Source organism: Arctopsyche grandis, chromosome 4 (genome assembly GCF_051622035.1).
Source record: "Arctopsyche grandis isolate Sample6627 chromosome 4, ASM5162203v2, whole genome shotgun sequence".
In the NCBI taxonomy this organism is placed as follows: Eukaryota; Metazoa; Arthropoda; class Insecta; order Trichoptera; family Hydropsychidae; genus Arctopsyche; species Arctopsyche grandis.
This window is the reverse complement of record NC_135358.1, coordinates 36,303,590-36,329,668: the sequence shown is the minus strand read 5'-3', so window position 1 is coordinate 36,329,668 and position 26,079 is coordinate 36,303,590. Positions and strand designations below refer to the sequence as shown.

The following is a 26,079-nucleotide window of genomic DNA, read 5'->3' as shown; positions in this document are numbered from 1 at the left end:
TTGTAATTGGCCAGGAAGGCGCATCGGGGTGTACCTGTAAGGCCTTCCTGGTATATGTATATGTAAAAAATAAATAAATTCGGAAATTCCGGTGTAAACCAGTCTTTATAAACATTGACACGGATTACACGACCCATGTTCAATGCATTTTTTTTTCAATGCTACCTGGAAAGGCTTAGCGGGTAGTATTCTTGTTTACTTTGTACATTCTTAAAAATACAACGCCTATTGGCGTTTTTCAGGCCCATGGATTTGTTGGCAAAACAGCAACGTTACTTTCGGCTTTCCTGCGTGCCGATTGTTGATTATTTTTGTATGCAGATTTTGATCGATTACATACATATGTGCATACTCGGGAGTTATCTGCGAAATACTTTCGCGCTTAATTGGCGTGATAAGATATGTATGCTGCTTTTGAAAATCGTACGTATCGATCAGTGCCGTACGATCTTCCGATTCGTTTGCACGGTTGTCGTGGTTTGAAATGTGTGGCTCGATTCTGTCTGGTTTATATACATACTTAGTTTCAGTTGAGTTTTGTTCGTTCGCTTCAAGATGAAGTTTCATCAACCGTTGCTGAATATTATCCACAGTTATCCTGTGAAGAGGCGCAAAAAGAATGTCACCGTGTTCAACATTATGGAGTTCATGTTCAAAGACGTAATTATTTTGTTTGTTTTTATTGTGTTCGGCTTGAAAACAATGCTTCACTGCATATGTACACTACCGTCCATATGTTTAAGACCAAAGTATTTTTGGAGCATATTTTACACAATTTTGGACCAATTTAAAAAATATAAACTCAGTTATGTTCAAAAAATACGCATTTATTAAAATAAATAAAGATATTACAACAATTAATAAACATAAAATTATAAAAAAATAAAAACGTCAAACTGAACTTTCGTCAAAAAACCCACCCTTACTTTTAATCACTGCTGCACATAGTCTCGGCATTCTATTTATTAAATTTTGAAGTGTGATGTGAGGTATGGACTTCCAACTTTCCTGTAGATGATTCCAAAACTTATTTATGGATGTTGAGCGATGGATTCTGGTTCGTCTGTCCAATTCGTCCCACAAAAGTTCTATTGGGTTTAAATCGGGGGATTGAGGAGGCCAGTTCATGATTTTTAAATTATTTTTTTCTTCTTCTTGTTGTAAGAAGTCCATGCATAGCTTTGATTTATGTTTTGGGTCATTATCTTGTTGGAATATAAAATCATGCCCACATAAGTTCCGGCCGCACGGCAAAACTTGTTCTTTTAAAATTTTCAAATACCCTTCTTTTTTTAAAATTCCATCAATTTTGATTAAATTCCCAACTCCAGCTCTTGAGAAACATCCCCATATCATTATGGATCCACCAGCATGCTTGATTGTTGGCAGCACACAGTCTGGCATCATTTTTTCTTGGGGAGTGCGCCGGACGTAAACTCGTCTTTTCGAACCGAACAATTCAAACTTCGATTCATCGGACCAAATCACTTTTGACCAATCTTCAATTGACCAATTACGATGCTGAAGAGCCCAAGCTAGTCTTTTCGCTTTATTATTTCTTCTTAATAATGGTTTTCTTACTGCTATGCGCCCTCCCAGCTTCACTTCCATCAGCCGACGTTTAACCGTGGTGACCGATACTTTTTTGAAGGCTGTCTTTTCTATGTCAGAGGCGATTTTTGGTGCCGTTATCCTTCTATTTCGCTTGCTCAATAATATAATTTGTTGATCCAATGCTTGTGTTGTGATTCTGGGACGTCCTGATTTTGATAAATCCATAATGTTGTTAGAATTTTGGAATTTTTTTATCGTCTGTTGTACTGCAGTCTTCGAAATATTCAGATTTTCGGCGATATATCGTTGGGTTTTTTGCTGTTTGTAAAGAGCAATAATGGCTCCTCGAGTTTCCATGGTGAGATTTTTATTTTTTCCCATATTTCTTCAAAAATTTTTGTCCTCTTTATGTATTATAAATTTTTCGCTAATACGACTTCAAAGTCTGACTGGTCAGATTAAACTAAACCAAATTCATTTAGGGTTTATTATTTTGAACTGTTTCGATGTCATATCAGCAGGATAAAATAACAAAAAAAGTTCGTAACATAAACTGCGTATAGTAGAGTTGTCGAATTGCAACATGTGTCGATTCGTCACGCGGTGTCTTTGAGCCCATTTTGAACCCTTATATAAAAAAAACAACAAACCAATGGGATAATCCCTGCTTTTTTTTGCTCAAATTAAATCCAAGGGTGTAGGGAAACAAATGATACCCATTTCTTTGAACTATTTTACGCTAAATTATTTTAATGGACATTAGAAATCGAGTTATAGGTTTGGTCTTAAACATATGGACGGTAGTGTAGTTAGACATGCATACTGATTCGGAGTTGAAGTTTCGGCTCTAAACTTATTGATCCATATATATTTTGGAGGTATGTTACAGTGTTTGATTATCGTTTGTCGGACAGAATCAAATTTTTGAGGAAAACTGACCTATCTTATTATGTTAAGTCGCGTTTTTATGAGCAGTATTTCTTATAGCCAGTTTTTGTTTTAAACAATCAACTCTTTTTATTTACAATAAGCAATTCCCATTTAATGTAAGCAGTGGTATTTAACAGATGTACATACATAGATATTTCCAAATAAAATATGCTTATGTATTTACATATATAAAATTTCAAAACACGGCATATTTTTGTGAAAAGTATTTCATATGTTGAGAAAATTGTAAAAAGAAATTGCGTATACAATTGTAAACATACATTTGAATTTTTTTTTCGATTCTTATGAATTCTTTAATTTGTAAAGATTTTTATTTCAAGGTTTTTCTTAGTTTTATTTTACCAATTGGTCTGATAAACTTCATACATTATTCCGATCGCTTTGAAACTTTAAATTCGGATACAGATTTAAATTGGGTCCGCTAAGTTGATGGTGAAATATAATCGTAATAAACTCGTTTAAGAATCCAAAAAATTTGGAAAAAGTGACAGCTCACCTCCACTGCCAATAGCCAATAGCCTTGTTTGTTTGACTCTCTGCCCCCCACTCTTTTTTTTCAGATTTTATTACTTTATCTGCACATACGTACGTGCATACGTTGTAGCGATGGTTGGAATTTTAAGGCGTAGATGCACATAGAGATCCGCAGCACTTTTTTTTTTAGATATTTGTGCACGTGTAATAAAAACGCTAGCATGCTTGATATATGCTATGGCACCCAGGCTAAAAATCAGCCCCTACAGTATTTTCGGTGATATTTTTATCATTGTATTGACAGGTTTAACAATGGTCGATAACGGTGAATCCCATATTTGAAGAAATGTAAGATAAATTTGTCGAAATAAGAAGATCGTACGAATTAGCAATGACATGAAGGAACGTCCTTCCCAGCTGAAAACCACGAGCACGTGCATGGCCTTTATAGTCTTACCTCAAGATTAGAACTCGGAATCGACCGGTTTCCATGGTTTTTAAAACAAATTTAGGTTGATCGGAGGTGGTTCCTTCCCTTGTGCATATGTATGTAGGTATTCTTTTTAATAAAAGTTTTTTGGATTCAATTTTAGTAGGATTTCCGTAGCTTGTTACATTCGTAGATTCGTGAGCTGGTATACATGTGTATGTAGGTAGAGAAGGCTAAGAATCACTGCACTAGTGGTATTTCTGGTATGCGTCCGGTACCCTTGGTGCCCTTTGACACATTGCTGCCTTGGAATTTAATCGAGTGGAATTATCAGCCCCGCTAGCTTTTAATTCGTTAAGACATCGCCGTGGACGTTTTCCTTTTTGTTTTGTCGACGTAATCTGTGCTCCGGCACCACCTCGCGGGACAATAAATTATGCATCGGCCGATAGAGAAGCGGCGGGGGCCTCTAATTCCATATTGTTATCGTAATGACATGCATTCCTCAAATTGTTTTGTATTCCGAGTGACGACCGCCGTCAATGGCGGGCAAGGTTATCCGAGAAAACTACAAACGCAGATGAACGCCGGAGTGGCGTGACACCGCTTGCGTTGGCTCTCGCTCCATTACGTTCGATTGTCTCGCTAATTGTCGCAAATTAAAATGCCTCAACGGTGCAATCACTGCCTGTCGGTTCATTATGCACGTGTGATTATTTTTTCAACCACAGCTTCCAGAAACTTCTGGCTTCCACGTTTCCACGGCTGAATTTTTGTGATCTTGACAAAATTCGAACTTGAGATTTTGATCAAACTAGTGGCAAATTTGTATGTACCGTATTAAATATTGTGCATTAGTGCCGAAAATTCGTGCTTTTAGTTTGTATCTGTACAGAAAACACGTCTGACTGTGCGCATGCTTCGCGCTTATCTGCCTTCGGTGGCCACATACATCCCCATCAAAGCGCGTTTTATTTCGTATACTCTTATTTCAAGTATTAATATCGCATCCGCCACTAACAAACGGACGGCTTAGCCTTTTGTATATATTATAATTAATAATTAGACAGTGGTGACAGTAAAGAGTAAGTGTGAGCCAATCTCTGAAGAACTGTCTCAATAGGGAAAGTTTGCAAACTTTCGATTTGGTTCTAAATATGACCAGCACCACCTTAGAAATACTTCAAATCATACAAGTATGATATTTTTCAATCTATCTAAGGGCGCAGACACAGAGAGGCATGCAGCACGTGTTTTTTTTTTTTAGATAGTTTTGCATATGTAAAAAACCCAGGCCTAATATCCTTGTATTGACATGTTTGAAATTTATCAATAACCCATAGTTGAATAAGTGTAGGAGAAACTTGTCGAAAAAATCCCTGCGGATTTTTCACCACAGGAGGCCAATAACGCGCCTGTGCCGTTCGATTCAGTGTGTTTGAGCCTCGAGTCTAACCAGAATACGAGCTCAGGACCTCTCAGTCGCTAACTACTGACTGGGCTATACTGCTATTTGTACGCGGTATTGATACCTGATACTATTGATCAGTGGCGGCTCGTAAGAATTCCCAGTGGGAGGCTTAAGTAACTCGTTGACCATACCGGTGACCAAATGTAATAAAAGATAAGAGATATAAAAAAAGTCGTCTTAATGTGAAACGTAAAGGAGGTTTGTAAAAAATAGCATGCATTTACTATGCTAGGAGGGCTGCAGCCCTCAGTCCATATGGACGCGCCGCTATTGATCATACTGAAACTTTGTGTTGATTAATGAAATGCTAATCGTCACGTTTTGAACTGGATCGGAAGTAGTATCTCCCCTTTTAGTTTTACTCTTTTTTATTTAATTTGGATTTAGATTTCGGTTCGTTGTGAGATTTCACTGAAAGCATGTCGATTACATTATGCACGCAGTGAAAGTATCGAATGTGTGTATACAATTATAATGAATTCAGTGGAAAAAATTCCGTTCATGATGTGTGGATTGTGTGTGTGCATATGTATGGAGAGCACGCGTTATTATTTTTGTATTTACATAATAACAACAATTATTTGTGAAAACGTAATAAATACCTCTATACGCGGTGATTTTCCGATATAACCTTCGTGGAATGTTGAGCCATTCGCCTCGATCGGATTTTATGACTCGTGCAGAACGAATTCACGTGTAAAACCGCAATTTTATTTAATTAATGACAGGTAAATAGTCGGCCGTAAACGCGCGCTCCCCCATAGTTGTGTTTAATATGCTAAATATTGTTTATAAATTGTGCTCATTTGCGTGTGTGTGCACTGTACTCTATTATGTACGGACTCGGTGCATCAGATTGTTATGTATTTCTCTCGAAAATTCTTGGAAGGGGTTCTCTTTAAAAAAAAACATGGTTTTTCTAAGCAATAGTGAAACATTTTTTGTGCGAAAGGCATCAATCAACGCCGATCTCTGGTCATCACTAGAGGTAGGACCGGAAGCGTGTCGTTCATTGTTAATTGCACTCTAGCTTTGTAAATAGACCCAAAAAGCCGTGATTCCTGGAAAAATCACGCTTCCTATCCGCTCTTTAGTCATCACTAGACTTAGGGCGAAAACATGCAGAATGGTATGGGGCATTACGTCCTTGGCTTGTAAACAGTGGGTGCTCCCCAAACCGAATTCGGGTGTAGTTGCACGTGCTGAATGCATATGTTTGGGAGGTCGCACGTGTATTCATATCCATATGCAACCGACAAGTTTCTCCTACATTTGTCGATCACTGTCAAGCAAGGATACAATATCACTGAAAACACTCCAGGGGGTCATTTTTGGGACTGTGTACCACATATATGGGCTAGGGGTCCTGCGTTTTTTCGCGTGTTTAAAAGTATCTAAAAAAAACACGTACCTCGTACCACTCAAGTGTGTTTTCGCCCTTAGGCTAGCTTTCAGGGCACTATCGTTAGTTTCATAGAATGATTTCACACAAAGATGGTGCATCACTAGATGCACTTGGTTGTTTTCTTTTTATTTTGATTTCAATTTTAATATATTTATATAGCTAGTATACTTGTGACGTGTTTACCATAAGACGGAAATGCTTGAGAGTTTTCGTGGCAACTTCTGAGAAGCTATTTATTTATCTTTTGCGATTCGTTTGTGAGTTTTAAGGTCTTAGGAATTCCTTAGATTATTCGCCATACTTATCGTACGATAACGCGCATTCATTGCATCAGATACATAGATAGCGATAGTTTTAGTCTATTAGTAGGTGTACAATTTCATAATAAATAGAGGAAGTGTTATACCGATAATGTGGTTTTATCTATGCGAGTTCACCTCTAGCACTCGTAATCTGATTTGTGAATTAATGCGACACCGGTCTGTTGTCTGACGGTGGTAATCTATCACGATTCAAATCGTTCTATTGCATTGCACATACGTACATACATGTGCATACATACGGATACGTAGAATGATTATTTTGTTTCTATTCGATATGACAGAAAGTAGTCGAAAGAAATCCTGTTTCGATGATCATTTCTATAATAACACTAGGAAAACCTGATCGGTGATGACCGATTTGATACGGGCTCAAATTCGAACTTTCGGTCGGTATGTACAATATGTGGATTCCTGCAAGGATTCACATATCGTACAATTTTTTGAGTCATTGAATCTCTTCTTGATTTGAAATCAGCAATATATTAAGTTTTATTATATAAAGCTTTGGATGTTAACAAATGACTTGAGTGGGCCAATTCAAGCTTGAGCCATAGCTCACTGATTAAGCGATTTTTTTTATCCGTGTAGAAGTCTTGACCGGAATTTATTCGATTTTCTCGATTGTTTATGGTTTAATAAGGATGCGAATCTTGGGCTTCATAAGGTCCGGTGCACTGAAAGATGTCTGGAGCGTAGTATGAAATCGAAGAAATATGATGGAAGGATGTCGGGGAAGTCTTCATCCAGCAGTGGATGGTGAATGATCTGGATGGTTGTTAATTTTGATCTCACATCTCCTGTTAGAGTTCGCCAATTTATCTAAATTAATTGTGACGGTTCCTAAAAATCGTCATCTCTCCCAGTCTTAATCTGTTATTAAGTTATTATAAATATCTGTACACGCAGGGTTACCTGGCATTGTTATGGAACTATGGCATAAATGAAAAAAAAAAAAACGATTTTGAACAATATGAAAGAATGCCTTGGTAGGAAGGTAAATTATAAACATTTTATATGATCTCCAAATTGCCAGCTTTAGGGCTGGCATCAGTCAAGGTCCATACCCTCCTAAAACCTCAGGAATGCAGTACGTAAACAAATCAACAAAAAAGGCCGTATTCGACATATTTTTTCTACCACCTCTTCTCAACAATGCAGTGTGAAATGGTATCCGACGGTCTGCCATAAAAAATGGCATATTTGGAATAATTCACATTGTGTGTGTGTACAAGAATTTTTTGAATGTTATTTTTTTTCGTCCGCTTATATACATTCGTATGTATTTGAATAAAACTTTTTTAATGCGTTGTGTGTGTGTGTACATGTGTACACAGAAATCGTGCGCTTTATTATTCGAATTCGACAAATATTAACAGCTGCCAAACATATTTATGTCGTATATCGAAATTAAAACGCGCGTTTGAATATTTAGACGCGTGCTGAGTTTATTTCGGATTTATTCAAATTTTCCGTGTTCGAATTTTGTCTAATGTTATATACATATATTAGTGCTTTAGTTGCATGTAATCGAATTAGATAATTTTGACATCAAACACCATCTATTCGAGAGGATACGCGTTAGTAGTAAATGGTGCTGTTTTTAAAATCGTTTCAAATCCGAGATTGTCTCTAGTATAAATAGTATATCGTTGTCTTAAGAGTTATATTGTTGTATTGGGAGACGCGAAGCGTGCGCGCGGTCTGACGTGTTTTGTGTATAGCCACAAACATTTCGAGTCACATGTGAAACCATGCACAAACAAATTAAGCCATACATCCGTTCGTAATACGCATATTTTTTCGTTTTTTTCTACAAGCACGAATTTTTGTGCACCGGATAATCAGTGTATGTAACTATGTACATATGTACTTTATTTTTCACAAATACATTGACATATATCAAGAAGGCCTGACACGTAAACCCCAATGCACCTTCCTGGCCAATTATAAACAATTAATTTTATCATCATTTACAGTATCATAGGTCTATAGATAAATTTAATAGCATTTTATAAATCAGGAAATTTGAAATGCTGAAAATTCGAATTTTGCAAGAAATAGGACAAGGTTGCCAATTTGTTTGAACTGTTATAATGACATCAGATAAGTGAGATAACTTGGCAAACTCTGATACGAAACAATCAACCTGGAGTCACATATCCTAGACCTGGCCAGCAGCAGATCACCTGGCCGGGCCAGGAATTAAACCCGTAACGAATCAGTTGAAAACATAACACGCTAACCACTGATCTATTCTGCTGGTTAAATGTTAAATGCTATTATGAACATTGTACGTTTATGAGACTATTTTTCTATTATGGCTTCAACATTAAAATAACAATTAGATTATATTATAAATATTATCAATAAAAATAATGACTTATAATCATAATTTAAAAAAAAACATCTTGAATAAATCTTTGTAAAGCAATCTTTGGTACTAAAACTTTCATAATAAATTCTAAGCTAGTTAGTGTTCGTTTGAATATAGCGGTGAATTTTTGCTTCATTACCATTGGCTTACATATAATCATAATTTAAAAAAAAAAAAACACCTTCAATGCAATTTAACATTGATTACTAAGCAAAATCCATAAAACCATGATGAAATGAATAAATCTTTGTAAAGCAATCTTTGGTACTAAAACTTTCATAAGAAATTCTAAGCTAGTGTTCGTTTGTGTATATGTAGCCGGTGAATTTGCTACATTACTATTGACTTACATATAATCATTAGAGGTAGGACCGGAAGCGTGCCGTTTATTGTTCAATTGTTGTGAATCCTTTGTAAAAAAGGTTCGGCAAACCTTTAACAATGCATTTACAACATTTGAACAATATACAGCCCCCTCAGGGTCCGGGCTTTAATAATCATAATTAAAAAAAAAAAAATCATCTTCAATGCAATATACCATTGATTACTAAGCAAAATCAAATCAAATCAACCATGATGAAATGAATGAATCTTTGTAAAATAATCTTTGGTAGTTAAATTTTCATAAGAAATTCTAAGGTAGTTACATAGTGTTCGTTTGTATATAGTGGGTAGATTCGCTTCGGTTCCAGTGATTTCTTGGGAGTTGGCATGACCGGAAGTTTGATTTTGGCGCGCTAGGCGGTCCTAAGGACGTCCTTGAGGGGCAAGGACGAGCGTCGTCGAGGGCAGTGGTCGAGTCCTTGTCGGGTTTTAGGCGCCAAAAGCTCTCGCGGCCATGTTGTGGATCTCGTGACGTCACACCGGCCGAGCGGCATTCCTGGCGCGCTCTGCACCACGTCCGCACGTTATAATACCTCGTGGCCCGGCATCTCTCGGCTCGTGTTTTTGACCGATCTGGGTTTTCCCCATCATCCACCTCGTGAAATTTGCTCCGGAGTCGTAATTGGTTCAAATTTTTCTCCGGCATACCTGCCCTTTTGTTAGAGACTCGAGATTTCGACGGGTGCTCGTCAATTCTTCTCTGACTTGCAATCAATCTGTCATTTCGATTTTGTTGTTGGCGTTAATATTTTTCATATTTGTCTATATATTTTCTACACATACTTGAAATGATTGCGTCAGATTTTTTTAATCATACGTATGTACGCTGACCATACATCCTTTATTTAAGAGGGCTAGACCCCAGCGCCTTGTCCATACAAACGTATTAGACTTCTCCCTTCCTCAATTATGGCACTAGAGAAATTATTTTTTAATATTTTATTTATATCCACCATAGGCATGGTTCTATTTTTTTTTTTAATAATAAAAAAAATCAAATTAATCAAAAACATAAAAAATAGAACCATGACTACGGTGGATATCCATAGCCATAGATATATAATACACATAGATGGGCCCTGGCGTGTGATTTTGGTCGGAGATCTTGTCTTCACTAACTGAGGGGTGTGGGGGGTTTAACTAGCGGGGAAGTTGGGAAAAAAAAGGTTTTTTTCCCTACGACGCAGCGGTACCTACCTACCTACTGAGAGAAAGTGTGCATGCGCCATATATTTTGCATGCGCCAAAAGGGAGACCAGTATAAAGTGTGAGGGCGGATCTATGTATTATACATCTATGTCCATAGCATATTAAAAAATAATTTCTCTAGTGCCATAAATGGGGAAAGGAGAAGTCTAATACGTTTGTATGGACAAGGCGCTGGGGTCCAGTCCTCTTAAGAGGACAGTCCTTTATTTCACTGCTTTGTCCTTTTTACTATTTATCTAAGTATTTTTTACCCAATTACGGCGATAAAGTAAAAGTTTTATATATAAAAAATATACTTGATGCAAATTATTCGATGACGACAAAATGACAAGCCCTACCAAACATACAGTTGAAATTTTAGAATATTTCACAAATAAAGGTTTTAAAAACATTTTAAAAATCGTTGATTTTTCCCTGGATATAATGCCCCCCCTTAAACAAATCATTTTCATTAATGAACAATATGTGGACTAATGAAAAAGCCCATTTAAATAGACACATTAGTATTTATACCAAACGCAATTTTAATTTGTAATATATATGATTGTTTAAAATTCAAAATTTTGTATGCTTCTATTTTATAATAAATAAAATTATATAGCATTTTTCAATATTTTTGATTCTTCATATGTCCTTTATTTTCCCCAAAAAATATGTCACGTGTCCATAAACAGTGTACGTGCAGAATGCACATGTTTGGGAGTTTGCACGTGTGTGCATATCTACATACATATATGCAACCGACAAGTTTCTCCTACATTTCTTCAATTATGGGATTCGCCGTTATCGATCACTGTCAAGCGAGGATAAAATTTCACCGAAAACACTCCAGGTGGTGATTTTTGGGACTGTGTACCATGTATATGAGCAGCTAGGGGTGTTGCGTTTTTGTCGAATGTTAAAAAGTATATAAAAAAATACGTCTCATGTACAATACGTCTTAAATAACCTGAGCATGTAAACGTTTTCACTGATTCGGTTCCGCGTATAGTGGAGCGACGCAACACGACTAGATTAATGCAATTTCTAATGTATGCCTGCTGATCTTCGTTGTCAACTGCATGCAAAAGGATTCATCGATTGTGTATTGAAATGAGATTCGAAAGCGCCTCGTAGAATTATAATGGATGGCAATTGAGGTGAATCTCAACGTTAATTAGTCTCGTTTTGCCCCGCTTTAAAGTGTTTCGAGGATAAATCCTACCTGCCTACCGTGCGGCTTAATAGCACGTTGTGGGAATGATGAATTGAATCAAAGTAGACGTTCTGATTTATTGATATGAAATATTATTGTATATGGGATGCGGTTGTTGTACCGCTCGCGCTGTAAATGTGTCACGTTCGTTCTGTTGCCTTGTGTAACATATTTGTGGCACACGTACTCTTCAATTCATCAATAATTTATGATCTTATAAAATCCATCACGTACACGCACACAGGTTCACATTTTGGTAGCGTATTATATTATTATGTGCTTCTCGGAACGTATCGCAGGGGAAAAAAGTTCAGACCCCATACGTGCATAAACAGCATTTTTGTTGTTTTATTGTTTTGTTTTGGAGCGAGAGCTCGGGCAGGTATGCATCTATGCGTGTGTATCAATCGACGCGTAGGCAATCTCATGACGGATTCGTCATGTGAATATCTCCAAGTTTGCCTTTCGATGGAGACGTCGAAGTTCATAGACTTCGGGGGGGAAATCATCTGCGAGATCAACGCTCGCCGAAACCGCATTTATTGTTATTCGTGCTGTCCTTGACTTCCTTTCGAACAATTCGGATTTAATATTCTCATTCATGCTTTTCCTCTCGACAGTGTTTTGCTCCCGTTACGCGAATTAAGCCGTTTTGCAAAAGTGCTTTCTCTCTGAACTGCCGGTTTTTTGCGCTTTTTCAGCAAGTGTGGTTGGTTGGTAGAAGCGTCGAAATGCTTGTCGATCCCTGCAACCGGTATCGCCTCTTCTGCCAGTTCGCGAAACGAGCTACTTTTTGCCCCAGTGTAAAAAAAATGTGTATTGCTCAATAGTAGCTGCCGCGCTTATGTCATCAATAGTATGGAATGCTTTTTGCTTCATTTTTTTTCGTCTCCTCTTGAATTGGTGAGAAATTCGACCCTTTGCTTCTTCCTTTGGAGCTAAATTTGGATAATTGTGACATCCAAGTCGATTTTTTTAAGTATACTTGCGACTGACAGCTAGGTTTTGGTAGGGCTAGGAGCAGGTGGCAGCTTGTCAGATGCTGTATATATATCGCATAGTCTAGAAGTTTTCGAGGAGCGCTGGTGCTGCTACGAAATACTCCTCGGACACATACAACTATGGATTGTGCGAAGAGATACACCATCTGACCAGCCGCCACTGGTTGGGAGTTCTGGATCGAAGGACTCGCAAACAAAAACAAGCTCAGTGGTTAGCGTGTTTTGCTAGTGTTAAAAATAACTATTCGTTTTATGATTTGAAGTATTTCTGCAGTGCTGCTGGTCAGATTTAGATATTTGTCACTATATGTAAGTTGATTGTTTCCTTGTATCAGAGTCTGATTAAATTGTCGAAACGGCTCCTCAGAAATTGGCTCATTATTGTCACCATTGTCTGATTATTATATCAATTTGTATACATACATATGTATGTACGTTTGAGCTTAGTCATAGCATATAGTCAAAATGGTAAAACAAATTGTTTTGTGCGATTTCCATCGAAATTTGCACTATATATGTATTCGGGTGCAACTTATCAAATTTTTTATAGATCTTATTTACATTTTTTTTATTGTTTTCACATTCACATTGATGAATGAGTAAAATATAAAGATAGCGATGTATAGATTAGATCTGTGAGTCTGGGGAGAGCATTAATTATCCAATGTTTTGACTGAAACCTTGTCTTATGAGTCATATAGTGAAATTTCCAATTTTCTTATGTTTTCCTCGTATATTTTTTAGAACATTTTTCTTAACCACTATTTAAAACATGTTTAGTTTGTATACGTACTAAGTATGTATGTAGTTTTATGATACTGATTCAATTTAAGGTGCCATTTGAATTATTTTTCTATTTGCTCTACTAAGAATTACTGCTTATCTTTTAATCCAAAGCATCAATAATAAACAGTATTTGTAAAATTTTAGGAATTCGCTTCCATTGTTCTCAAAAAATGTGACTAATCTAGTTTGCAATTGACTACTGCGAAAATCGTTCTCAATCGAAGCAGTGCAGCGTCCATATGAATTAAAGAAGGTCCTAAGTGAACCACGGCCTGAACGGTACTAGCACGCGACAACTGAAAACGAATACTGATCGTCATCTATCATCACGCCATTATATCATTTACGAAGAATGACGACGTGTTTATAATACGTCGGTTTTTTTTTCGGTCCATCTCACCGCTATGCGTGCACGGTGAAGGTTGAATCTGACCATCGAGTATGCACGCGAGCAGCTTCTTAATTGACCGGTCGGAAAACATCACTAGTCGAAATCATCCCTGTTGACAAATGTTTTGGTGGGAAGAACTCCAGACGATACCCGGCTAGGTGACATCATCGAATCGCCCACAGGTGTTGGGCAATTAGCCATTAGAACAATCATGAATAATGATGGACGAAAAAAAAGCTGCGAACATGTGTGTGCGCTTCGATACAGGAAACCATTAAAATATTTCGAAGAGTGGACCGCCAGTTGCCATATATAAAAAAAAAAAACTCGACGTGGAATTCGTTAACTCGTATTCGTACGGCGGCCAACTAGCCTCCTATCTGGTGTGTACTCCTTGGAACGTATGAACTTTTTTAGACGAGGAAAAAATTATGAAAATTTAGTTATATCCAAACAAAAAAAACCTTTACGATCTTATTTGGTATATTATGAAATATCTGTCGTTAGATAGACAGATGATTTTTTTCGTGTACCAATTCATATGTACATATGTACATAACTCAGTCTGTAAAGATCTGGTAGTCAAGGACTCGTTCTTGATTTTTTGTTTGAGGCAAATTTTTTATTACCCATATCAGTGGCGTGCCTTGAAAATTCCCCTTTTTTTATCGCACAGCCTCACTAACGTGTGCACGAGCAGGATACAAGGGGACTCGGTATGACGTCACCTAGTCCCTCTGTATCCTGCTTACACTCACGTAATTAAGGCTGTGTGATGAAACGGAGAGACTTCCACGGCATGCCACTGCCATATATACATATATAGAAATTTTATCTTGTACAACTTACTAGTGAATATATGTATTGTGAAGGGCTGAAGAGGAATAGAATAGACCCAAGATTCGATGATAAAACTTCATAGTATTTAGTGAGCTTTGTAGGCAAATTTGAAAATAATACATAAAAAAATACTTTATACATTTTCGTGTTATTTTGTATAGGCAGTCGGAATATAGTGTCAATATTTACATATAATTACACAAATGCAGAAATTCCGCGTTTTTAATCTACCTCAACTCCCAGAGAGTAGAGGTAGATCAGTCAGTGGATAAGGTGGGTGTTTTTGATCCCTCCTCTTTTGACAATTCTCTTAGCCTTATCCCATTTCATTTGACGTTAATCCTTCTGGTGTGGCATCTTCAGGAACGTCTGCTCTGAGTTTTCTCGTATAATATTTTGGCATCTTTGACATTTTTCATTCTTTCAATCTTCTTAGGTCCTCCTTTGACACCTCCTTTTCATAAATCGAATAGTATACACATTTCGAAATAATCATTTGATATTTTAGATACGTGTCATCATTTTGACCTAATACTCAGGTCAACTGTTACTTAATTTAAGTCGTCAGCTCAACTGCCAAGCAGTATAGCTCGATGGTTAACCGGGTTCAAGCTCTGGGTTGATCTCGATTGAAAAGAATTATAATTATATATAAATCTATATTACTGCCGAGTCAATCTTTTCCTATCAGAGTTTACCAATTTATCACATTTCATTGTTGAAAATGTTCCTCATCAAATTGGCAAACCACTATTTGAGTGTGATTTAACCTGAATTTAATTTGAATATGATGTCACCACTATTTGAATATGATTTAAAATGTATAATCTATAGCCAGCAGTGTGGCTTAATGGTGGCGTGTATGTTTAGCACCTAGTGGGTTCGATCCGCTATACTGCTGGTTAGATTTTGGGGTATTGGTGACTCCAAATCGATCGTTTCTTATCAGAGTTTGCCAATATTATCTGATCATTGTTGAAACGGTTCCTCAAAATTGGCAAAAAATCATCTCTCCTGTTGTCACAAATCTTCTGTATTTATTGTATGTACAATTTGTAAAAATTACATATGTACAAATCTAAAAATCCCTAGATGTCTCAATGGATTAATTATTTATTTAATTGTTATTTCGTGTTCTTCAGCTTCTCGAAATACAGTGATTTATGTAATAATAAAATGCTGCATTGTTTGTAATTAATTGTCCAGGAAGGCGCATTGGGGTCTTCCTGTCAAGCCTTCCTGGTATATATATATATGTGAAAATAAAAATAAATTTATGTATATATAATATATATATATATATATATATATATATATACAAGTTTGTATAGGTGTCGCTAAGGGGCAACCTGTAAGGGCATCATGGGAAAATCTAATTGTAAAAATATAAATTGATTATTCGATTTAAGCATTATTGGTATTTGAGAGATAATATCGGCTTTTCAATGTTACAGGTGTCATTTTTTCTTGTTGAAAATCGTTATTGGTAGCGAGGTATGTTTATATCCTGGATTATGTACTTGTTGTTTACATTAGATAGATCGGTTTCCTTGGATGTTTCGACGCCGACAAATTTGCATATTGATTAAACAAAGTCGTTGCCGAAAATCGAAGGCGATGGATGTCACAATTTAGGAGCAGTCGTAAAACTTTATGTCAACAATTATTATTGAAAGTAATTAGTACACGTTTGCGCGTGACGTATGGACAAGCAATCGAAAGTGGTCGCCATTCGGCAAAACGGTTTTTGGTCGATTCCGGTTAGGGACGTCCGTCCGAAAAAAGGCATGGCATGTAAAAGAATGTGCACAGACGTACACGTATGTGCGATTATGCATCGTAGCGAAATCGTTAGCCACAACTCGCACCGTCAAATTTGCACCGTCAACTGTTGAATAAAAATGTCGACGAAAATTTATTCAACCCGTCACATATTCAATCTTCCAATCGGTCCACATTAAATGGACGGATATCAATCTTCCGTGTCGTTGTGTGTGTGTAATCGGTTTTTCGTCTGGTCGTCAGCCTTGGGAATCTGGATCGAAGGCTGGTCGCCTTGTGTACTATTTGAATTTTTATGGTGATCGTAAAATTCAGATTTCGTTACGAATACCAGAGTGATAGACCAGTGTTCGTTTTGCATTTTAATTAATGGCGCAAAACTGTAAACAAAAAGTCGCAAACCAGATTTGGCGGCGATAGACAGGGTGTGATGCTGCAGCGGAAGTGATGCAATTATAATGTTGAAATTTGCCATATATTCTACAAAAATATTCACAAGTGAAGGTAGTCTAATATAATCATCACTATGTACATATATTGCCTTTAAGTTAAGGACGACTGAATGTTGTAATCTTTTCAAACTTTCAAGGCAGGTGGTTAGTGGTAGTATTAACGAACGTTTGGGAAGCACTGCGAAACCCAAAAGCAGGTGCTTAAAAATAATCCGATCGTTCGTGAAGCCTTTGCTTGAAAAACTACGAATAATATTCGCAGGACTGCTTTAGATAATTCATGTTAGCTATGGATGCTGTGTTTCAGGACCGGTAAAATATGTACATACATCAGTGTTCGCCAAGTGAGCTGTTTTTGGGTGTACATAGTTTATATTTTGGGTGTGAACCTTTTTTCAACTAATAAAGGACGAATACTAGTCAAGGAATTGATATTGTTCTCGCACCTTTTGAAAGGAAATAACTGGAATGAATACTTATGGTATTTTAGTACCTGCTCTGGCCGTTCATTGAGATTATTTTTATTGTACGAAATGACTGTTAACTAAATACGTTTTTTCTCTAAGCGAGACATTATTTATCTACCAGCTATTATTCATTTTATTTAAAAAATATACTTTAAAAGGAGCCGAATGGCTAAAACAGGAAATAATGTTTAGACCAATGTCGTTAAATGTAAGTGCAAATCTAAATACAAATATAGGTATAAACCTCCCCGGAAGAGATAGATCTTATCTAAAATATTAAACACGAAATTTTTATTGATTTATTTTATTACAATACTTAGTACTTGTTTATTTATTTTATTAAAATACATATAATATTTTATATTGAAAACCCCTGTCAATTGCATCTATAGAAAAAACTAGGCCAATAGGATAATTCTGGAAAAATGAACTACACCCAAATATAGCTCGCGTGGCGACCAGTAATGTACATCAATCCAAAGTCATAAAATAGTATGACTTATGTATAAATAATTGAAACCGAGATTTCTTTAAAATTTGTATCCTATTCAAAAAGTAAAAAAATCTGATTATTAGAATGGAATTGGACGTCTTCATTAAATATAATGTGGCAATACATTAGTGATGTTTCAGAAGTAAATAGCCGTTTATATATGTATGTATATATTTACCAACGTATTACAGAGTTATCTTCTCTCTGTGATAAGCAACTGAAAATTGTTGTTTATAATATGAACCTGTAGTAAATATTCTTGCTTCTTTTAATTTTTCGACGATAATTACATTTGCATGCATGAAATACAACACTGTGCATACAATTAGATTTAACCGCATAGGAATTAAGCCGTCGAAGGATTATATTAATACACGGTATTCAACGATGAAAATTGTTACTCGGCAGAAAGGTCACAAGGTGACATGACACGTTGTAAAATAAAAACCTCTTGTATGTATGTATGTATGTATGTACCTACGATAATGACAATGGACTAATAATGGAGGTGTTCGGTTGCTTTCTTCAGTCGGTTGTAAATTGTAATGGTATAGGAGAGTGGTAATGGTATGAATATTTACCAGCAGGTAGCATTGACCTCGTCGATGATATCACACGATATCAAATATCTCGGGGTCTAATAGAGAGGAGCCTCCGCCATTAAACGCAAAATGTATTCTACAATACAACGAACGGCAATAGCAGCATCAGCAACCAACAACGGAGAACGTCGGTCAGTCGGGTGATGGTGACGTTGCGGCCACATTCCACTGATGTTATTTGGACGCCAGTGCCCAGCATCATCGCCGCAGGGCATCTCTGGCCGGCTTCTGGAATCGGCGCTGATGATGGCCTGCCCTCCCCTCCCACCCCACCCTCCTCCTCCTCCTCCTCTTCTTCGACCATACCAGACCCGTAATCGCAGTTTGTCTAAACGCAGCATTTATGTGCCGTGTGTTCCAGTGATCCAAAATTGACCTTGACTCAATCAAGTCAGTGCTTAAACTTTATGTATTCCTTCGCATGCCACACTCTGGAACGTCTATGGTGGATTTATGACTAGACTACGGATATAGAGCATGCTTTTTCCAGGAATCGGGGCGGTTTGGCTCTATTTAAAAAGCTTGAGTGCAAAAAAAAAGGTTCGGCGAACCTTTAACAAAGCATTTATAACAATTGAAAATGAAACTTTGTTGGTTGGTTGTTCTTTGAGTGATGAAATCAACCTGAGTGATGTATCAACCTAAACTGCTGTAGTGTATTTTTAGTGGAGGTACATCAAATTGTTCTAAGGTCTTTGTCTTCGTTACCGAAATAGGTACATACTGTTAAAAAAATGCAACCAAATGACCAAAACTGAACGAATCCATACACAGTTCAACCCTTTGAATGATGACCAACGCCGATCGGCGTTTTGCCAACAAGTCCATGGGCCTGAAATACGACGATAGGCGTTGTATTTTGATAATGTAAAATTAAACAAGAATACTACCCGCTAAACCTTTCCAGGTAGCATTGAACATGGGTTGTGTACTGCGTGTCAATGTTTATAAAGATTGATTTACTCCGAAACTTCTGAATTTATAACTAGACACCGGATAGTCACAGTGCTTTTTTTCTAGGAATCGGGGCGGTTTAGTTCTATTTACAAAGCTAGAGTCCAAAAAAAAAAACGTTCGGCGAACCTTTAACAATGCAATGAACAATGCTGAGTATTTTAGATTGTGGCTTGGCATATATATACATTTTACAACAATGTAGAAGGTGGAACTAGTTTTGGAAAAGTACATTCATTAATAGACTTATTTTATTTATTTTATATTGTTGCAAGATATATTAGAGAGTCCAAACACACCTTTACAAAACTCGAAATCCTCGGCGGTAGTTATCTAGGGTAGTGATCTAGGGTTTGTTTGGATCAGCTACAATTTTTATACCTGCTTTCTATTGGATTTCTAAATAATTCTACATAGTTGAAAATGTTGGCGAATTTTTCAGCGTGGGGGGTTTTCAACAGAAAAGACGTCAGCACTTAAGGGTTAAGTGAAATTTGGCCTGAGTTGAAAGAACTATCAGATCCTTTGCAAAAATCTTTCTTTTTTCAAGAAGAGGTATTGTATAAGTTACGCGACACGATATTCGTCTTAAATTTAGAGTGTCACTTGTTAAGCCTCAGTGCGATATTAATTAAAGGCATCAAAAATGCATGCTTAGCATTTTATAGTACTTTCCAAAAAACTTAGCAGCATAGATTAGTGGTTAGAATATAATGCTTTCGAATAAAGTGGTCACGGGTTCAATCCCACCGATTGCTGCTGGCCAGACCTTGGATATGTGAATCCAGGTCGATCGTTTCCCATCACAGTTGGCCAATTTATCTGATTTTGATTGAAACGGTCCCAACAAAACACATTTCCTCGCAAAATTTCGAGTTTTTCATTGCCTGGAATTTCGCTGATTTGTATAAATGCTGCAAATTTGTCCATAGATATATCTCTGTGGAGCGTTGTTTAATATTTAATCGATGTTTGTATTTGCCTTGTATAATATGTAGTTACAACACTCCTGTACAATGTTTGACCATAGATATCGTGTTTAATGTAAATATATATGGGGCTAACCTGTATATATATATAATTAATAATTCTTAATCTGTCTACCCACACTCGTCGCTTTGGAGAAATCTGTTATGACGAGTGTGCATGATTGATTGAAATAAAAATGAATATTGTTAGGTCCTATTCTGAATGTGTACCTATATAGGTAATATGAAGCAGTGTGTTTGTAGTTCTTCTAGTGCTTTTTATTAAAGTACTGTATGTTTTCTTCCGTCGAGACCTTTCTTCCTGGTCATTGTGCGTTTGTATTATGATGCCCCTTTCAAAATACGTGTACAGCATGAGAAAAATGTTTGAGAAACGACGTAGACCCAACGCTTGAATTATGTTCGTACGAACTCTAGTCCAGAACGTCTATTCAATTATGTATGGAGTTGAAGTGGCCAGGTGGTTCGCTTCTCGGATCTCTAAAACCAGCTTCTCTTTTTTTCCAGGGTCCGTCCTTTTTCCTGCCAAGTCAAGGTGACCACATCTCCGGTCGTTTGGCTTCTTTTGGAAGAGCGAATTCTTATGTAAATCAAAAAATATCAATGATATATAGTGGTTCAGGTGAAAATCCCTCAATCATTCGTTGCGGAAATTCGTACACTTATTTGGGTTACAGTTTCGAGCTCGCGATGGGACGTTTTGATTGTACACACGTTGAACTTGTGGGTGCACAATGGTACCCAATAGCCGGATCGCTATTGTGCTTCATGTGTTTTTGATGTGATTATCTTTTTCTTTTCTTTTTTTTTTTTTTTGACAAACGGTCAAAGTCGTTCCGCATTCCTGCGTATCTCATCGTTCCTTCGACAACAAAACCCCCATCGGCATTGTATAAAACCAGTGTTGCACAACCTTTTTTTTGTGCGCTCAATCATTTTTTACACGCGGTTGTCCATCAGCACGAGCTAATCCGCTACTTTTTTTACAATAATTACTACAAAGCAAATTATTTCATCGTTCAATGGGTACCACAATAAAAACAATCACCATAGTTCTCCAAATAATCCTATAATTATACATCACTTACAATCGAGTGTTAATTACGCTTTATTAAGCTTTACTTGAATATGTTTTATGGCGATAGTCGAAGTTATTTATTACCGTGTTGATTGCGCTTGCTCTGCTATTCAATTGAATCGCATCGTTTTGCTGCGCGCAGGAATTTGTCCCAATTTCTCTTGGGTTCGGCGTATTCTTGAGCAACAAGAGCGAACGACCTTTACACGAAAAAAATGCTAATGTCGTTCCAGGCGTGCACACTATTGTTTTGATACGCTGTTTTCACAACTTGTCAAACTCTTCCATGTATCGGTATCAAGGACTTTTATTTTGCTGCTGTAACGCTCTTTAGTCGTTTAGGACACTTTCTAATAGTACAAAAATAATGCCTACTTCTAGGTCACTAGTTAAAGGCATGGTTTTCCGTTGTATGTACAAGTATGGAGATTAAAAAAACAAATTTTAGAATACCGGGAGTATACGTTATGTATAGGGATGTGGCGTGACGACCGATCGCATCGAGGAGACACGAAGTGGGGGTGGGGGGGGGGGGTGGAGCGTCTGACATGTGCTCCTGATATTGCGCGCCTGAGTTGGAACGGGTGGCGTCAGCGTCAAATGCGCTGCGCGGGAGTGTACACACACACACACACACACACACACACACACACACACACACACACACATTCATTCATCATTTCGACGTGGGCAAACGGCGAGCGTATTATGAGCGCACTATTATATTTATATGTAACATATAACTCTATTTTAATTCGTTTATCAATTCTGTTCCGAAGCCACCCGTTGAAATCAACGGGCACAGCACTAATAGTATATAGAACAGAGTTTCGGCGTAAATATTTCAGTCATGATTAAAGCCCGGATAACCAAGGTGCCGTTCATTGTTCAAATGTTGTAAATGCATTGTTAAAGGTTTGCCGAACCTTTTTTACAAAGCATTTACAACAATTGAACAATGAGCGGTACCTTGGCTATCCGTACTCTAGTTATGATCTAACAAAGCTTGAGGATAAAATTTAACCACTTGATTTTTACAGAATATAATACCGGGTGACTAACTTAGCAAAGTCAGTCTGAGTGCACTCGTATCGTGTCAACCCGGTATAAGCCAGAACGCATAACATCGCATAACAAGCGTCGATCAGATAACCATACCTTCACCTGAACTGGGTATAATTGCGGCTTGTCTTCTTAATTTCGTATTTTTTCTTGTTTTGTAGCATATGCAGCTCCAATAGATATAATGGAATATTGCCTATACATATGTTGGAGTGGTCGTGCGTTGTCGTGGTTCGCTTTCAAATGTCAGTCGGACGTTTGTTGCTTGCGTACTTATCGAGAAAGTGTTCCATTTCTCCCGGTCGTTCGGTGGCAATTATGACAGGCAATTTATGCGTTGCATGTGACGCATTTCACGTTTTAATATTTCGAAACAACATGAGGCTCTCCTCTGTGTGTCACTCTCCTCGAGATGTCGAGGTTGGAGCTGCTGTGCTCTTCGCCGTGACCCAAATTTGCTCTGCTTTATCTCTGCACCGTGTACGATTCGCAAATTATGATAACAATGCTCGATTGTCGTCACATTCGATCTAAATTATTTTGGGTTTTGTTCCGCAGCCCAAATCTGGCCGGCTTATCTGCATACCACAGTTCGATTGTCAATTGTGTAGAAATACTTACATGGGCATACTATCAAATACTATCAAAAGCGACCCAAGAGTTCAAGGTCAAGAATTTCTTCAGATGCCACGAATCAAAGGTTTGTTATGACTGGGTGTGCATATATATTTTTTTCTACTATCCTGCAAAATCTTTCGCGTTTTACAAATTCATAATTTCATGTCATTGTTGTCGGTTTTGAATAGGTTGACCCAAAAATTCCTCAGGTATCCAAACAATGGAACAGAAACCTACCGTATCTATACAAAAATGTATAATGGGATTTCACACCTTCCTAATCACGGCTCGTCACATTTGTGTCTGCCGACCAGATTTTAGTATTACATACATACATACATACATAAATGACGTTTTACAATGCCAGGTTGCTGTTATTACGTTTTAATTATGAATCGTTTGTTACGTTGTAACTCGTTTTTCAATGACCACATTCCGATGATTTTTAACTATTTTCGCTCGTACCAGCGGCTAACTAACTGATCGGCGATGCGATATTGAAACATGAGGTCAAACGTTGAATATGCATTTTTTTCGGATGTATCGAAAAAAAGGTGGCCATTGTGTGCAAAATCGATTGGAGCATTAATCAAACGGTTTAACGTTGATTAATTGCGATTTTGTATGCCCAGCGAATTTCTTCGCGAATGCATCATACGCAATCGCTTGAATAGTGAGGTGTTTTCTCGTTTGAATGTGTAAATTACAAAATTACAATCTTGAAGTAATGGCAGTGTATCGAGCGAGTAACATCAAGATCCCCTTGTATGCGCGTTAGGGATAATATAAACCTTTTCCAAGTATAAAAAAATAAGTGCAGATTCCATTCTAAACATGACCGAGGTGGATTTTTTTTATATTTATTGCAATTTCCAAATTATACAGATGACTCCTTGCATCCAGGGTATATAATCTCGTCCTTGCCCCTTTTGGGATGGATGTGGTTCGGATTTTTTGCGAGGCGAATCCCCCTAATTTAAATTATTAATGCAGAATTTAAATGGCAGTGATTTTCAATTTTTAATTTTTACATTCAAAGAATGACTTAAAGTTTTGTTGCTTGCAACTCGTCCCACTGTTCAGTTTTTTTATGATTTTTATTCTTGGATTATTACAAGACTGACCTAAAGTGGTATTCCGATATAAGCTGTGTCCAAATTGAGACACATGTGTCTCCGGGCGCGCCTCGTGTCTCTGTGTTCCGCAGGTGATAGAACTCTCGTGTCTCCGTGCGCGCCTTGTATATATCTGTTCGTTAGAAACAAAGCGCGTACTGGACTGTGTCTTCGTTCGCGCATTGTGTCCTAATTTGGATACATACATGTATAGGGAAAAGTACGTACGTACATATGTATGTATATAACCAACGGCGTGGACTAGTGGTTACCATATTATGGTTTCGAGCAGAGTCGTCACGGGTTTGAGTCCCACTAGAGTCTCGCTGCTGGCCAGACCTTGGTTTTTGACTCCATGTCGATCGTTTCTTATCAGAGTTTGTCATTTTTTCTGATTTTCATTGAAACGGTTCCTGTAAAAAAAAACATTTCCTTCCTATATTGCTACTCTGAAGTTATTCAGCGTCTCGAAGTTCGCCAATTTGCAAAAATTTCATCATATATGTCACTGTGGATGTTTGTATGAATTCGTATTGTATAAAATGCTTATGTATCATATATTGATTGTATATTCTGTATAAGTGCACTCGTCGCTTTGGAGCGATCTGTAAAGACGAATATTTATGTTCTGTGAAATAAAATAATAAAATGTATTGCTAGCAAACTTGAATTTACTTGGATGCTTGGGAATTGTAGTTGGGTGCTAATTAAATGAACTTTAACTTTCAGCATATTCACTTTGATAAAAATAATGTCACTCAATAAATATATCGCATGAAAAACAAATTATTCAACTTAAGTTAAATGCATTCAACATTGAATAAATTATTTCAACATTCAACGATATATTATATATTGCTCATATGAAAAATTATCATCACTGGAATTAATGTATTTACACTTTAAAATCACTAAATCACACTAAGTCGTCGGTATTATTTTTAACCATTGTATTTTTTATACTAAAATTATTTATCTGTGATGTATCTACTTGCATATATATACCGTGCAAGATTTTTTTTGTATTTTTTAGTTACAAAATTAGTTTTCATAAGTTAAGGTAGTGAAAATGATCTAGTTTTAAGTGTAAAGTAGCCGAATTAAAGTCCAATGTACTTAGTGAATACTATCTAAAGTTCAATTATCCCTAATTTTAATTGCTTTTTTGACTTTGAGTATACAATGACTAAATAGTCATATGGGTTAATATCAGTAATACTGTCATATGAGGATCCTAATCAAATAATCATGATTGTGTCTGTATATAAAAAGCCATCAAAAGTCTGGTGTTTACGTCTTTTGAGTAGTGTTTTCTTCGATTATGAATTGAGTGCACTGTTGGTACATAAGGAAAGGATTTTTATTGATGTTGTTGTTGTTGTTATTGAAAATTGTGTGAGTTTTGGTGAATCGTTCTTAGCGGTCTTCTGAGAAACGTTTTCTCTAGCGCACAAGGGCTCCGAGATAATATATAAATAATGACGGTTTTTCCCTGTACGAAAAATTCCGTGTCGATTCAACAGGTATCGCCAACATTTTCATTCGATAATATATAAATATGTATATATCTACATATGTGTGTACTTAAAAATTGACGTGGACAGTTCTCACGACATAAATACAAACGTTGATAGTCACGTTATATTGAATATAATAATAATAGAATAAAATGATTTTAA

General features: G+C 36.9%; 1 protein-coding gene across 1 annotated transcript in view; it reads left to right on the top strand.

Annotated features, from left to right (window-relative positions):
• Nucleotides 1-436: 436 nt before the first annotated feature.
• Nucleotides 437-26,079, top strand: part of ex (FERM domain containing expanded) — a 50,692-nt gene continuing 25,049 nt past the window's right edge. Inside the window, exon 1 of the mRNA XM_077429430.1 lies at nucleotides 437-660. Coding sequence (XP_077285556.1) covers nucleotides 556-660 — 105 coding nt within the window. The 5' untranslated portion in view covers nucleotides 437-555. The remainder of the gene's footprint in view (nucleotides 661-26,079) is intronic.